General features: G+C 59.8%; 1 protein-coding gene across 1 annotated transcript in view; it reads right to left on the reverse strand.

The window, feature by feature from the left end:
- GRIN1 (glutamate ionotropic receptor NMDA type subunit 1) overlaps positions 1-14,122 on the reverse strand; it is a 94,459-nt gene that overhangs the window by 33,976 nt on the left and 46,361 nt on the right. The window contains 7 exon segments of the mRNA XM_078882952.1: positions 959-1,107; positions 2,486-2,598; positions 9,286-9,404; positions 11,219-11,383; positions 11,494-11,621; positions 12,613-12,748; positions 14,033-14,116. Of these exon segments, the coding sequence (XP_078739078.1) occupies positions 959-1,107; positions 2,486-2,598; positions 9,286-9,404; positions 11,219-11,383; positions 11,494-11,621; positions 12,613-12,748; positions 14,033-14,116 (894 nt within the window).

The following is a 14,122-nucleotide window of genomic DNA, read 5'->3' on the forward strand; positions in this document are numbered from 1 at the left end:
GGCGGTGAGCGTGGCGGCGAGCGTGGCGGTGAGCGTGGCGGTGAGCAGGACGGTGAGCGTGGCGGTGAGCGTGGCGGTGAGCAGGACGGTGAGCGTGGCGGTGAGCGTGGCGGTGAGCGTGGCGGTGAGCGTGGCGGTGAGCAGGACGGTGAGCGTGGCGGTTCACGTGGCGGTGAGCGTGGCGGTAAGCGTCGCGGTTCACGTGGCGATGAGCGTGGCGGTGAGCGTGACGGTGAGCATGGCGGTGAGCGTGGCGGTGAGCGTGGCGGTGAGCGGGACAGTTCACGTGGCGGTGAGCGTGGCGGTGAGCGTGGCGGTGAGCGTGGCGGTGAGCGGGACAGTTCACGTGGCGGTGAGCGTGGCTGTGAGTGGGACAGTTCATGTGGCGGTGAGCGGGACAGTTCACGTGGCGGTGAGCGTGGCGGTGAGCGTGCCGGTTCACGTGGCGGTTCACGTGGCGGTGAGCGGGACAGTTCACGTGGCGGTGAGCGTGGCGGTTCACGTGGCGGTGAGCGTGGCAGTTCACGTGGCGGTTCACGTGGTGGTTCACGTGGCGGTGAGCGTGGACAGTTCACGTGGCGGTGAGCGTGGCGGTGAGCGGGACAGTTCACGTGGCGGTGAGCGGGACAGTTCACGTGGCGGTGAGCATCACGGTTCACGTGACGGTGAGCGGGACAGTTCACGTGGCGGTGAGCATCACGGTTCACGTGACGGTGAGCGGAACAGTTCACGTGGTGGTGAGCATCACGGTTCACGTGGCGGTGAGCGGGACAGTTCACGTGGCGGTGAGCGTCACGGTTCACGTGCCGGTGAGCGGGACAGTTCACGTGGCGGTGAGCATCACGGTTCACGTGACGGTGAGCGGGACAGTTCACGTGGCGGTGAGCGGGACAGTTCACGTGGCGGTGAGCGTCACGGTTCACGTGGCGGTGAGCGTGACAGTTCACGTGGCGCTCACCCGCGGGTCGTTGATGCCGGTGATGAGGGCCTCGGGGCGGTCGAGCACGAGGAAGGCGGCGAGGTTGGCCGTGTAGGAGGCGACGATGATCATGGCGAAGCCGGCCCACACCATGCCCAGGATCCTCGCCGAGAAGCTACGGGGGCTGCCTGCACGCCGCACCGGCACCACCACCATCGTCACCGCCACCACCACCGCCATCGTCACCGCCATCGTCACCGCCATCGTCACCGCCATCGTCACCGCCATCGTCACCGCCACGGTCAACACTAACAACCACCACCACCATCTTCACCACCACCAGCCACCACCACCATCACCATCGTCACCACTAACACAGCCACCACCACCATCGTCATCACCACCACCGCCATCGTCACCGTCACCACTAACAACCACCACCGCCATCGTCACCGTCACCGTCACGGTCACCACTAACAGCTACCATCACCACCATCGTCACCACTAACACAGCCACCACCACCACCATCGTCATCACCACCACTACCATCATCACCACCACCACCATCACCACCGTCACCACTAACACAGCCACCACCACCACCATCGTCATCACCACCACTACCATCATCACCACCACCACCATCATCACCATCGTCACCGCCATGGTCAACACTAACAGCCACCACCATCACCATCGTCACCACTAACACAGCCACCACCGCCATCGTCACCGCCACCGTCACCACTAACAGCCACCACCACCATCACCATCGTCACCACTAACACAGCCACCACCACCATCACCATCGTCACCACTAACACAGCCACCACCATCGTCATCACCACCACCATCGTCATCACCACTATCATCACCACCATCATCACCACCAACATCACCAGCAACATCACCACCACCGTCATCACCGCCATCGTCATCACCGCCATCGTCATCACCGCCACCACCATCGTCACCACCGCCACCACCATCGTCACCACCGCCACCACCATCGTCATCACCACCATCATCATCACCACCATCATCATCACCACCATCACCACCATCACCACCATCACCACCATCACCACCATCACCACCACCACCGACGTCTCTCACCCTCCCCGATGCCCGAGTTGAGCAGCACGCCCCACGAGAACCACATGGCGGAGGAGAGCGTCACCATCACCATCATCACCACCACCATCATCACCACCACCACCATCATCACCACCACCATCATCACCACCACCATCATCACCACCACCATCATCACCACCACCATCATCACCACCACCATCATCATCACCACCATCATCACCACCACCACCATCACCACCACCACCATCATCACCACCACCATCATCACCACCACCATCATCACCACCACCATCATCACCACCACCACCATCATCACCACCACCATCATCACCACCACCACCATCATCACCACCACCATCATCACCACCACCATCACCACCACCACCATCATCACCACCACCATCATCACCACCACCATCATCACCACCACCATCACCATCATCACCATCACCACCGACGTCTCTCACCCTCCCCGATGCCCGAGTTGAGCAGCACGCCCCACGAGAACCACATGGCGGAGGAGAGTGTCAGGGCGTCCTCCTCCTCGTCCTCGCTGTTCACCTTGAACCTCCCGAACGGACTGCGCGGACACGAGACACGTGGGGAGAGAGACACGAGGGGTGAGACACGGGGAGAGAGACGCGGGGAGAGAGACACGGGGAGAGAGAGACACGGGGGGAGAGACGCGGGGAGAGAGACACGGGGAGAGAGACACGGGGAGAGAGACACGGGGAGAGAGACACGGGGGGAGAGACACGGGGAGAGAGACACGAGGAGAGAGACACGGGGAGAGAGACACGGGGAGAGAGACACGGGGAGAGAGACACGGGGAGAGAGACACGGGGAGAGAGACACGGGGAGAAAGACACGGGGAGAGAGACACTGGGAGAGAGACACGGGGGGGAAGACACGTGGAGAGAGACACGGGGAGAGAGACACGAGGGATGAGACACGGGGAGAGAGACACGAGGGGTGAGACACGGGGAGACGCGTGGGGAGAGAGACACGGGGAGGTGTGGGGAGAGAGACACGAGGAGACACACGGGGAGAAAGTCACGGGGAGAGAGAGACACGGGGAGAGAGACACGGGGAGAGAGATACGGGGAGAGAGATACGGAGGGAGAGAGAGACACGGGGAGACGTGTGGAGAGAGAGACACGGGGAGAAACACGGGGGGTGAGACACGATGAGAGAGAGACACGGGGAGGGGGGGGGGGAGAGAGACGGGGGGTGAGACACGGGGAGACGCGTGGGGAGAGAGACACGGGGAGAAACACGGGGGGTGAGTCACAGGGGGAGAGAGACACGGAGAGACATGGGGGGAGAGAGACACAGGGGGTGAGAGACACGGGGAGACACACGGGGAGAGAGAGACACGGGGGGAGAGACACGGGGAGAGAGACACGGGGAGAGAGACACGGGGAGAGAGACACGGGGAGAGAGACACGGGGGGAGAGACACGGGGAGACGCGTGGGGAGAGAGACACGGGGAGACACGCGGAGACACGCGGGGAGAGACACGGGGGGAGAGACACGAGGAGACGCGTGGGGAGAAAGACACGGGGAGAGACACGGGGGGTGAGGCACGGGGAGAGACACGGGGAGACGTGTGGGGAGAAAGACATGGGGAGAGAGACGCGCCGGGAGAGACACGGAGCGAGAGACACGTGGGGAGAGAGACACGGGGGGAGAGAGACGCGTGGGGAGAGAGACACGAGACGCGTGGGGAGAGAGACACGAGGGATGAGACACGGGGAGAGACACGGGGGGAGAGACACGGGGAGACGCGTGGGGAGAGAGACACGGGGAGGTGTGGGGAGAGAGACACGAGGAGACACACTGGGAGAGACACGGAGGGGGAGAGAGACACGGAGGGAGAGAGACACGGGGAGAGAGACACGGGGAGAGAGACACGGAGGGGGAGAGAGACACGGAGGGAGAGAGACACGGGGAGAGAGACACGGAGGGCGAGAGAGACACGGAGGGAGAGAGACACGGGGAGAGAGAGACACGGGGAGAGAGAGACACGGGGAGAGAGACACGGAGGGGGAGAGAGACACGGAGGGAGAGAGAGACACGGAGGGAGAGAGACACGGGGAGAGAGACACGGAGGGAGAGAGAGACACGGAGGGAGAGAGACACGGGGAGAGAGACACGAGGAGAGAGAGACACGGGGGACGGGGGGAGAGAGACACGGGGGGGGCAGCTACAGAGACACGGGGGGGGCAGCTACAGAGACACGGGGGGGTGCAGCTACAGAGACACGGGGGGTGGGCAGCTACAGACACACGGGGGGGGGGGCAGCTACAGACACACGGGGGGGGCAGCTACAGAGACACGGGGGGGGCAGCTACAGAGACACGGGGGGGGGCAGCTACAGAGACACGGGGGGGGCAGCTACAGACACACGGGGGGGGCAGCTACAGAGACACGGGGGGGGGGGGGCAGCTACAGAGACACGGGGGGGGCAGCTACAGAGACACGGGGGGGGGGGCAGCTACAGAGACACGGGGGGGTGGCAGCTACAGAGATACGGGGGGGGGCAGCTACAGACACACGGGGGGGGCAGCTACAGAGACACGGGGGGGGGGGCAGCTACAGAGACATGGGGGGGCAGCTACAGAGATACGGGGGGGGGCAGCTACAGAGACACGGGGGGGGCAGCTACAGACACACGGGGGGGGGCAGCTACAGACACACGGGGGGGGGCAGCTACAGAGACACGGGGGGGGGGGCAGCTACAGAGACATGGGGGGGCAGCTACAGAGATACGGGGGGGGGCAGCTACAGAGACACGGGGGGGGCAGCTACAGACACACGGGGGGGGGGCAGCTACAGACACACGGGGGGGGGCAGCTACAGAGACACGGGGGGGGGGGCAGCTACAGAGACATGGGGGGGCAGCTACAGAGATACGGGGGGGGGCAGCTACAGAGACACGGGGGGGGCAGCTACAGACACACGGGGGGGGGGCAGCTACAGAGATACGGGGGGGGCAGCTACAGACACACGGGGGGGGGGAGCTACAGAGACACGGGGGGGGCAGCTACAGAGACACACGGGGGGGGCAGCTACAGAGACACACGGGGGGGGGGCAGCTACAGAGAGACACGGGGGGGGCAGCTACAGAGACACGACACGGGGGGGGGGCAGCTACAGAGACACGGGGGGGGGGCAGCTACAGAGACACACGGGGGGGGGGGCAGCCACAGACACACGGGGGGGGGCAGCTACAGAGACACACGGGGGGGGGGCAGCCACAGACACACGGGGGGGGGGCAGCACGTGGAGACATGGGCAGCCCGCCGCGTGCGTTACCTGCGGAGCGAGGCGCCGTGTGGATGTGCAGGAGGGTCGGTGGAAATGCCGGAATGGATCGCCGGGTTTCTAACCCGTCCGCGGGCATGGGGTGGTGGTGGTGAGCCATGGGGTGGTGGTGGTGGTGAGCCATGGGGTGGTGGTGGTGAGCCATGGGGTGGTGGTGGTGAGCCATGGGGTGGTGGTGGTGAGCCATGGGGTGGTGGTGGTGAGCCATGGGGTGGTGGTGGTGAGCCATGGGGTGGTGGTGGTGAGCCATGGGGTGGTGGTGGTGAGCCATGGGGTGGTGGTGGTGAGCCATGGGGTGGTGGTGGTGAGCCATGGGGTGGTGGTGGTGAGCCATGGGGTGGTGGTGGTGAGCCATGGGGTGGTGGTGGTGGTGAGCCATGGGGTGGTGGTGGTGAGCCATGGGGTGGTGGTGGTGAGCCATGGGGTGGTGGTGGTGAGCCATGGGGTGGTGGTGGTGAGCCATGGGGTGGTGGTGGTGGTGGTGAGCCATGGGGTGGTGGTGGTGGTGAGCCATGGGGTGGTGGTGGTGGTGGTGAGCCATGGGGTGGTGGTGGTGAGCCATGGGGTGGTGGTGGTGAGCCATGGGGTGGTGGTGGTGAGCCATGGGGTGGTGGTGGTGAGCCATGGGGTGGTGGTGGTGAGCCATGGGGGTTCGTGGTGAGGGGGGTGGAGGGTGGGGGTGGGGATGATGGTGGTGGAGGGTGGGGAGGGTAGTGGGTTGAGTGGTGGGTGGTGGAGGGGATGGTGGGGTGAGGGTGGTGGGGGTGGTGGTGAGCCACGGGGTTGGTGGTGGGGGCGGTGGGTGATGGGGGTGGTGGTGGGGGCGGTGGAGGGTTGTGGTGGGGGGGAGGGTTGTGGTGGGGGGAAGGGTGGGTGGGGAGGGTGGTGGTGGGGGGGAGGGTGGTGGTGGGGGGGAGGGTGGTGGTGGGAGGGAGGGTGGTGGTGGGGAGGGTGATGGGGGTGTCGGTGGGGAGGGTGGTGGTGGGGATGGTGGGTGGGGATGATGGTGGTGGTGGGTGGGGATGATGGTGGTGGTGGTGGGGATGATGGTGGTGGTGGTGGTGGGGAGGGTGGTGGGTGAAGTGGTGGGGGGGGGGGGAGAGGGTGGTGGTGGTGGGGAGGGTGGTGGTGGTTGGGTGGGTGGGGATGATGGTGGTGGTGGGGGGTGATGGGTGGTGGGGAGGGTGATGGGTGATTGGGGTGGTGGTGGGGTGGGTGGTGATGATGATGATGATGGTGGTGATGGGGGGGTGAGGGTGTGTTCCCCTTTGGTGAAGCACTGGCATGGATCACGTGACACACGACTGACGTGCAGCTGGAATGGATCTGCGGGATGGAGCGGCGGGTCACTTGGTCAGCACGGCGCATGGAACGCGGCTCGGCACGCGCCATCCAAATCGTCACCACTCGCGCGATATCGCTTAAGGTGTGTGTTCAGGTGTGTGTACAGGTGTGTGTGTGTACAGGTGTGTGTGTGTGTACAGGTGTGTGTACAGGTGCATGTGTGTACAGGTGTGTGTACAGCTGTGTGTGTGTGTACAGGTGTGTGTGTGTACAGGTGTGTGTGTGTGCAGGTGTGTGTGTACAGGTGTGTGTGTACAGGTGTGTGTACAGGTGTGTGTGTACAGGTGTGTGTACAGCTGTGTGTACAGCTGTGTGTGTGTACAGCTGTGTGTGTGTACAGGTGTGTGTGTGTGTGTACAGGTGTGTGTGTGTACAGGTGTGTGTGTGTGTACAGGTGTGTGTGTACAGGTGTGTGTTCAGGTGTGTGTTCAGGTGTGTGTACAGGTGTGTGTGTGTACAGGTGTGTGTGTGTACAGGTGTGTGTACAGGTGTGTGTTTGTACAGGTGTGTGTACAGGTGTGTGGACAGGTGTGTGTACAGGCGTGTGTGCAGGTGTGTGTACAGGTGTGTGTGCAGGTGTGTGTACAGGTGTGTGTGCAGGTGTGTGTACAGGTGTGTGTACAGGTGTGTGTTTGTACAGGTGTGTGTACAGGTGTGTGTACAGGTGTGTGTACAGGTGTGTGGACAGGTGTGTGTACAGGTGTGTGTGCAGGTGTGTGTACAGGTGTGTGTGCAGGTGTGTGTGCAGGTGTGTGTACAGGTGTGTGTGTACAGGTGTGTGTACAGGTGTGTGTGCAGGTGTGTGTGCAGGTGTGTGCAGGTGTGTGTACAGGTGTGTGTACAGGTGTGTGTGTACAGGTGTGTGTGCAGGTGTGTGTGCAGGTGTGTGTGCAGGTGTGTGTGTACAGGTGTGTGTACAGGTGTGTGTGCAGGTGTGTGTGCAGGTGTGTGTGCAGGTGTGTGTACAGGTGTGTGTGTACAGGTGTGTGTACAGTTGTTTGTACAGGTGTGGGTACAGGTGTGTGTACAGGTGTGTGTACAGGTGTGCGTACAGGTGTGTGTGTACAGGTGTGTGTACAGGTGTGCGTACAGGTGTGTGTGTACAGGTGTGCGTACAGGTGTGTGTGTACAGGTGTGTGTACAGGTGTGTGTACAGGTGTGTGCGTACAGGTGTGTGTACAGGTGTGTGTACAGGTGCGTGTGTGTACAGGTGTGTGTGTACAGGTGTGTGTGTACAGGTGTGCGTACAGGTGTGCGTACAGGTATGTGTACAGGTGTGTGTACAGGTGTGTGTACAGGTGTGTGTGTGTAAACCAACCCCCTACCTCCTCGTGGTGCCGGATGGGCAACGCTGTCGTGGACAGTGCTGTGGGGGGCAAGGGCCAATTCCGATTGTCCTTTCAACTCAAGGCGTCTGTGACCACCACAGCAGCTAAATGGGGTCTCTGGACGGGTGTGAGGGGCTGGTAACCCCTCCACCTTCAATTAACTACCACTAAACTACGACCGACATTTTTAATTAACAAGCTTGTGCCGGAGGCCCCCGGGGGGACAGGCGTCTACGACGTCTCCTGGCCAAACCCCATTTGGCGGAGCAAGGAGATTGAATCTTTACCCTCGGGGCTACTCCAGAAACAACAAAAAGCCACTACGGATGGCCACGTGGAATGTGTAAATGCTCACTGCGGTGGAGAGGCTGCCACTCCTCTGTCGGGAGCTGGAATGGTACTGCCTGGATCTCTGTGTCATTCAGGAGGTCCGGTGGACTGGCCTGCCTACGATCAATCCTGGGTTTAACCATGTTGGATTGTGTGAGGAGCTCACCAATCCTCGCAAAATCTGGACAATGTCCCATCGGTGAGCTCCATCGGTGAGCTCCTCTGGCAGCAAGGCTGCGTTGGCTGGGCCATGTAGCCCGCATGCCCAAACAGCTTTTGTTCGAGCGGATCGAGGGGGCTAAATGGGCGCGGCACGGGCTAGAGAAGAGATGGAGTGATGTGGTACAGGTGGACGTGGAGCTGAGTGGACTTGCCGATGACTGGTACCAGCGGTGTCAATATCGGCCTCTGTGGATGAGGCTCGTGAAGGACGCTACTGGGCAGCTGAAGGCAGTCGCCCTCCAACAACAACGGAGGGCGGAGGAGCGACGCTCACAACAACGAGCGGAGCGCCGGGTGCCTAAAGCACAGCGAGTTGGCACAGTAGGGGGCACAGGTGGTGCATCAGCCAGTTGTCTCAGTCAGTCGACCCGTGGCACCTGGGTCTGCCCCGTGACCTCCTGCCAGCGGGCGTTCGACACTTCACGTGACCTCAAGGCGCACATAGCCTGGCACAAGCGTCGTGGTGACGTCACCGCCACTTGGTGACGTCACTGCCACTTCGTGGCGAATGGCGGTTGTTGTTGTTGTGTGTGTGTGTACAGGTGTGTCTTTGTGTACAGTTGTGTACAGGTGTGTGTAAATGTGTACATGTACGCGCGTGCGTGTACAGGTGTGCCGTGCACGTACAGGTGCGTACAGGGGTCTGCGTGTGTGCCGGCGTACAGGTACAGGTGTGCGTGCGGGTAACCCCCCCCCACCCCACCACGACCCCGCACCTGAAGCGGTCGAGCAGGTAGAGCATGACGGCGACCACGTGCACCGACAGCCCCACGAGCAGCCAAAGCGTGCTCTGGAAGGGCTGCATGAACGAGTCGAGCGTGCTACGCGGGATCTCCTGCTCAGCCGCGGCACGAGGAGAGTGGGAGACGCGGTTGGGGGTGGCAGGGGGGGGGGGGGCACGGGAGGGGAGACGCGGTGGGGGTGGCGGGGGGGGTGAGGCACGGGGATGGGAGACACAGGGAGGTGATGGGAGACACGGGGAGGGGAGACACAGGGAGGTGATGGGAGACACAGGGAGGTGATTGGAGACACGGGGAGGGGAGACACAGGAAGGTGATAGGAGACACGGGGAGGTGATGGGAGACACAGGGAGGTGATGGGAGACACGGGGAGGGGAGACACAGGGAGGTGATGGGAGACACAGGGAGGTGATGGGAGACACAGGGAGGTGATGGGAGACACGGGGAGGGGAGACACAGGGAGGTGATGGGAGACACGGGGAGGTGATGGGAGACACGGGGAGGGGAGATACAGGGAGGTGATGGGAGACACGGGGAGGTGATGGGAGACAGGGAGGGGAGACACAGGGAGGTGATGGGAGACACGGAGGTGAGGGGAGGCGAGAGGGAGACACGGGGAGACACGGGGAGACACGGGAATGCAGCGTGAGTGATAACCCAACCCCGTTAGCAGAACGATACAGCACCACCACCACCACCATCATCTCAGTTATTTGTCCTGCAACCATCGTGATGTTTGATGCCTGATTTTACAGCGCACGCACGATTCATGTTTGTATCATTTTCACGTCTTCATCCGTGACCTACAATGTATCTATACACAGGGTGCTTCAAACAAATGTGAACACTAATATGGGACTATCGTTTTAATGGCAATAACACACTGTAATGTTCGTCGCTTCAAGAAGTCACTCGTTCGTCATCGTTGTCAACGCGTTGCCTGGAATCTTCTCCAGGTGGTCTCCAGAGAGCCCAGAGGCGGTCGCATTTTATCGCGGAATTGTTAGCAAATTTCTCGGAAGTGTTAACATCTTTTTGAAGCATTGCAGGCGGCCTCCCCGCTTGTACGACGTCACAACGCGTTGCCGGAAACCGCGTGGTCGTAACAAGATCATTGCGTTTTCAATGCGCACACACAACGCACACACACACTCCGGACGACGACAATAGTTCGTTATCGTCGGTCTGGGTATTTCTAGCAGAAATTTCACATAGTGCGAGAAAGATTGAAGTTACGCAAAAAAAAATCTAATGAACGCGACGAGGCCCCGCAGGATCGGCGGACTTGCGAACGCTCCATTTGCAAACGCTCTACTTATGAACACTCTACTTATGAACCCTTTACTTGCGAACGCTCGACTTACAAACGCTCAACTTACAAAAGCTTGAATGGCGAACGCTCAACTTACGAACGCTCTACTTACGAACGCTCTACTTACGAACGCTCTACTTACGAACTCTCGATTTGCGAACGCTCTACTTACGAACCCTCGACTTGCAAACGCTCAACTTACGAACGCTCGACTTGCAAATGTTGACTTACGAACACTCTACTTACGAAAGCTCGACTTACGAACCCTTTACTTATGAACCCTCGACTTACGAACCTTCTACTTACGACTTGCGAACGCTCGACTTATGAACGCTCTACTTACGAATGCTTGAATTGTGAACGCTCAACTTACGAACCCTCTACTTATGACTTTCAAACGCTCGACTTACGAGAGCTCGACTTACGAACGCTCAACTTACGAACTCTCAGCGATACTTTCTTCCAGGAATGCGTCTACCGCTTCTGCGTGTAACGAGGGAGGGAGGTGGTGGGTGAAGGGGTGAGGGAACCGACTGAGACTATTTCCCTGGCTGCCCTGGCTGCCCTGGCTGCCCTTCATCTCGGTGAGCCCCGGACCTTCTTGACGAGGATGGTGAGTCCCTGGTACTTGAACGGCTTGGAGAACTCGATGTACTGCGCCCGCTCATTGTTGATGGTGAGCGGCGCCACGATGGTGTCCGCCTGGCCCATCAGCAGCTCCCCCATCATGCCGTTCCACTCCTTCTTGTTGCTGTTGTTGACCTGCGGGAGCGGCGAGCGCGCACAGCGGACCCGTGCACAACCACGACGACGACGACAACAACCGCAACAACAACCGCGGCAACAACAATCGAGCAGCGGTGGCCCCTCACCCTCTCCTGGGTGCCGAACTTTCCGTCGTGCACGAGGTGGACGTCGTAGGTGAAGTTGAGGTTGTTGGCCAGCTTGATGAGGAGGTCCACGCAGAAGCCGTAGCAGCACTGGGGCACGATGGGCCGTCCTGCCGCCACACAACGAACAGCGCCGCCAGCGGCGGGCAGCGGCCGCCACTATCACTCCACTGCTGGATGGGACACCACGGCGCCCACCCACCAGCCCCCCCCCCCCACACCACCACCACTGACCCCCCCCCCTCACCAGTCCCCCCACACCACCACCACTGACCCCCCCCACACCAGCTCCCCCACACCACCACCAACCCCCCCCCACCAGCCCCCCCACACCACCACCACCAACCCCCCCCACACCAGCCCCCCCACACCACCACCACCAACCCCCCCCCACACCAGCCCCCCCACACCACCAACCCCCCCCCCCCCCACACCAGCCCCCCCACACCACCACCATTGACCCATGCCACCAGTCCCCACCAGCCCCCCCCCCACCCGCCCCCCCCCCCACCCCACTGACCCACGCCACCAACCCTGGACGGATGGTGTTGTTGTTGTGGTTGCGTTGTGGTCGCTGTGTCACCTGGAAGGGTGTTGTTGTTGTGTGGTTGTTGTTGTGGTTGTTTCTGTTGTTGTGGTGTTGTTGTTGTGGTCGTAGTGTCACCTGGAAGGGTGTTGTTGTGGTGTGGTTGTTGTTGTGGTGTGGTTGTTGTGGTGTTGTTGTTGTTGTTGTTGTGGTCGTTGTGTCACCTGGAAGGGTGTTGTTGTTGTGGTTGTTGTTGTGTTGTTGTTGTTGTGGTCGTTGTGTCACCTGGAAGGGTGTTGTTGTTGTGGTTGTTGTTGTGGTTGTTGTTGTGGTTGTTGTTGCTGTGGTGTTGTTGTTGTGGTCGTTGTGTCACCTGGAAGAGTGTTGTTGTTGTGGTTGTTGTTGTGGTGTGGTTGTTGTTGTTGTGGTTGTTGTTGTTGTGTGGTTGTTGTTGTTGTGGTTGTTGTTGTTGTTGTGGTCGTTGTGTCACCTGGAAGGGTGTTGTTGTTGTGGTTGTTGTTGTGGTGTGGTTGTTGTTGTTGTGGTTGTTGTTGTTGTTGTGGTCGTTGTGTCACCTGGAAGGGTATTGTTTGGCCCCATGCAGATGACCTTCTGGATGGTGTCGCCGAAGATGGTCAGCTCCTTCTTGCAGGTGCCGTCCTTCAGCGTCGGCTTCACGTAGACGAACGGCTCCTGATGGATCGTGACGATCTGGGGGCATCGTCACCGGCGTCACCGTCATCGTCGTCATCATCGTCGTCACCATCGTCATCGTCGTCGTCATCGTCGTCACCATCGTCATTGTCGTTGTCGTCGTCGTCACCATCGTCGTCGTCGTTGTCGTCATCGTCACCATCGTCGTTGTCGTCATCGTCACCATTGTCATCGTAGCTGTCGTCATCATCACCATCGTCGTCATTGTCGTTGTCGTCATCGTCGTTGTTGTCATCGTCACCATCGTCATCGTCATTGTCGTCATCGTCACCACCGTTACCCGTCGTCATCATCGTCGTCATCACCATCGTCATAGTCATCATCATCATCGTCATCATCGTCGTCGTCGTCGTCATCGTCACCATCGTCGTTGTCGTCATTGTCACCACCGTCACCCGTCGTCATCATCATCGTCATAGTCATCATCGTCAACATCGTCGTCGTCGTCGTCGTCATCGTCGTCATCGTCACCACCGTCACCGTCGTCATCGTCGTCATCGTCACCACCGTCACCGTCGTCATCGTCGTCGTCATTGTCATCACCACCGTCATCGTCGTGATAGTTATCCTCGTCGTCATCATCTCGTCATCATCATCACCATCGTAGTTTTCATTATCATCATCATCGTCGTCGTCATCATCATCACCATCGTCGTCATCATGAACGTCATCATCATTGTCAACACCATCATCATCATCACCAGTATCACCATCACCAGCATCCTCAACACCATCAACAGCATCACCATCGTCGTCGTCGTCACCAGCACTATCATCCTGACCATCACCATCATCAGGTTCGACATCACTACCATCACAATCGTCATGTTCTCTTACCATCACACTATCATCATCATCACCACCACCATATCCACCACTAATATCGTCACCACCACCAACATCACCATCATCGCTATCATCACCAACATCACCACCATCATCATCATCATCGCTATCATCACCAACATCACCACCATCATCATCATCGCTATCATCACCAACATCACGACCAACATCACCATCATCATCGCTATCATCACCAACATCACCACCACCATCACCATCATCGCCATCACTTATCATCACCAACATCACCACCATCATCATCATCGCTATCATCACCAATATCACCACTACCATCATCACCATCATCATCATCATCGCTATCATCACCAACATCACCACCACCATCACCATCATCGCCATCACTTATCATCACCAACATCACCACCACCATCAACGCCATCAACATCGCTGATGTGTGTGCGCTTTGAAGGGCACCTTGAGTTTGGTCGACATCTTGAACCCGTCTGGGATGACCTTGCCTCCTCCGGGCCAGACGATGTCCTTGTCGTTGACCTGAGCCTGGGG

This window comes from Lampetra fluviatilis, chromosome 68, assembly GCF_964198595.1.
Source record: "Lampetra fluviatilis chromosome 68, kcLamFluv1.1, whole genome shotgun sequence".
NCBI lineage: Eukaryota > Metazoa > Chordata > Hyperoartia > Petromyzontiformes > Petromyzontidae > Lampetra > Lampetra fluviatilis.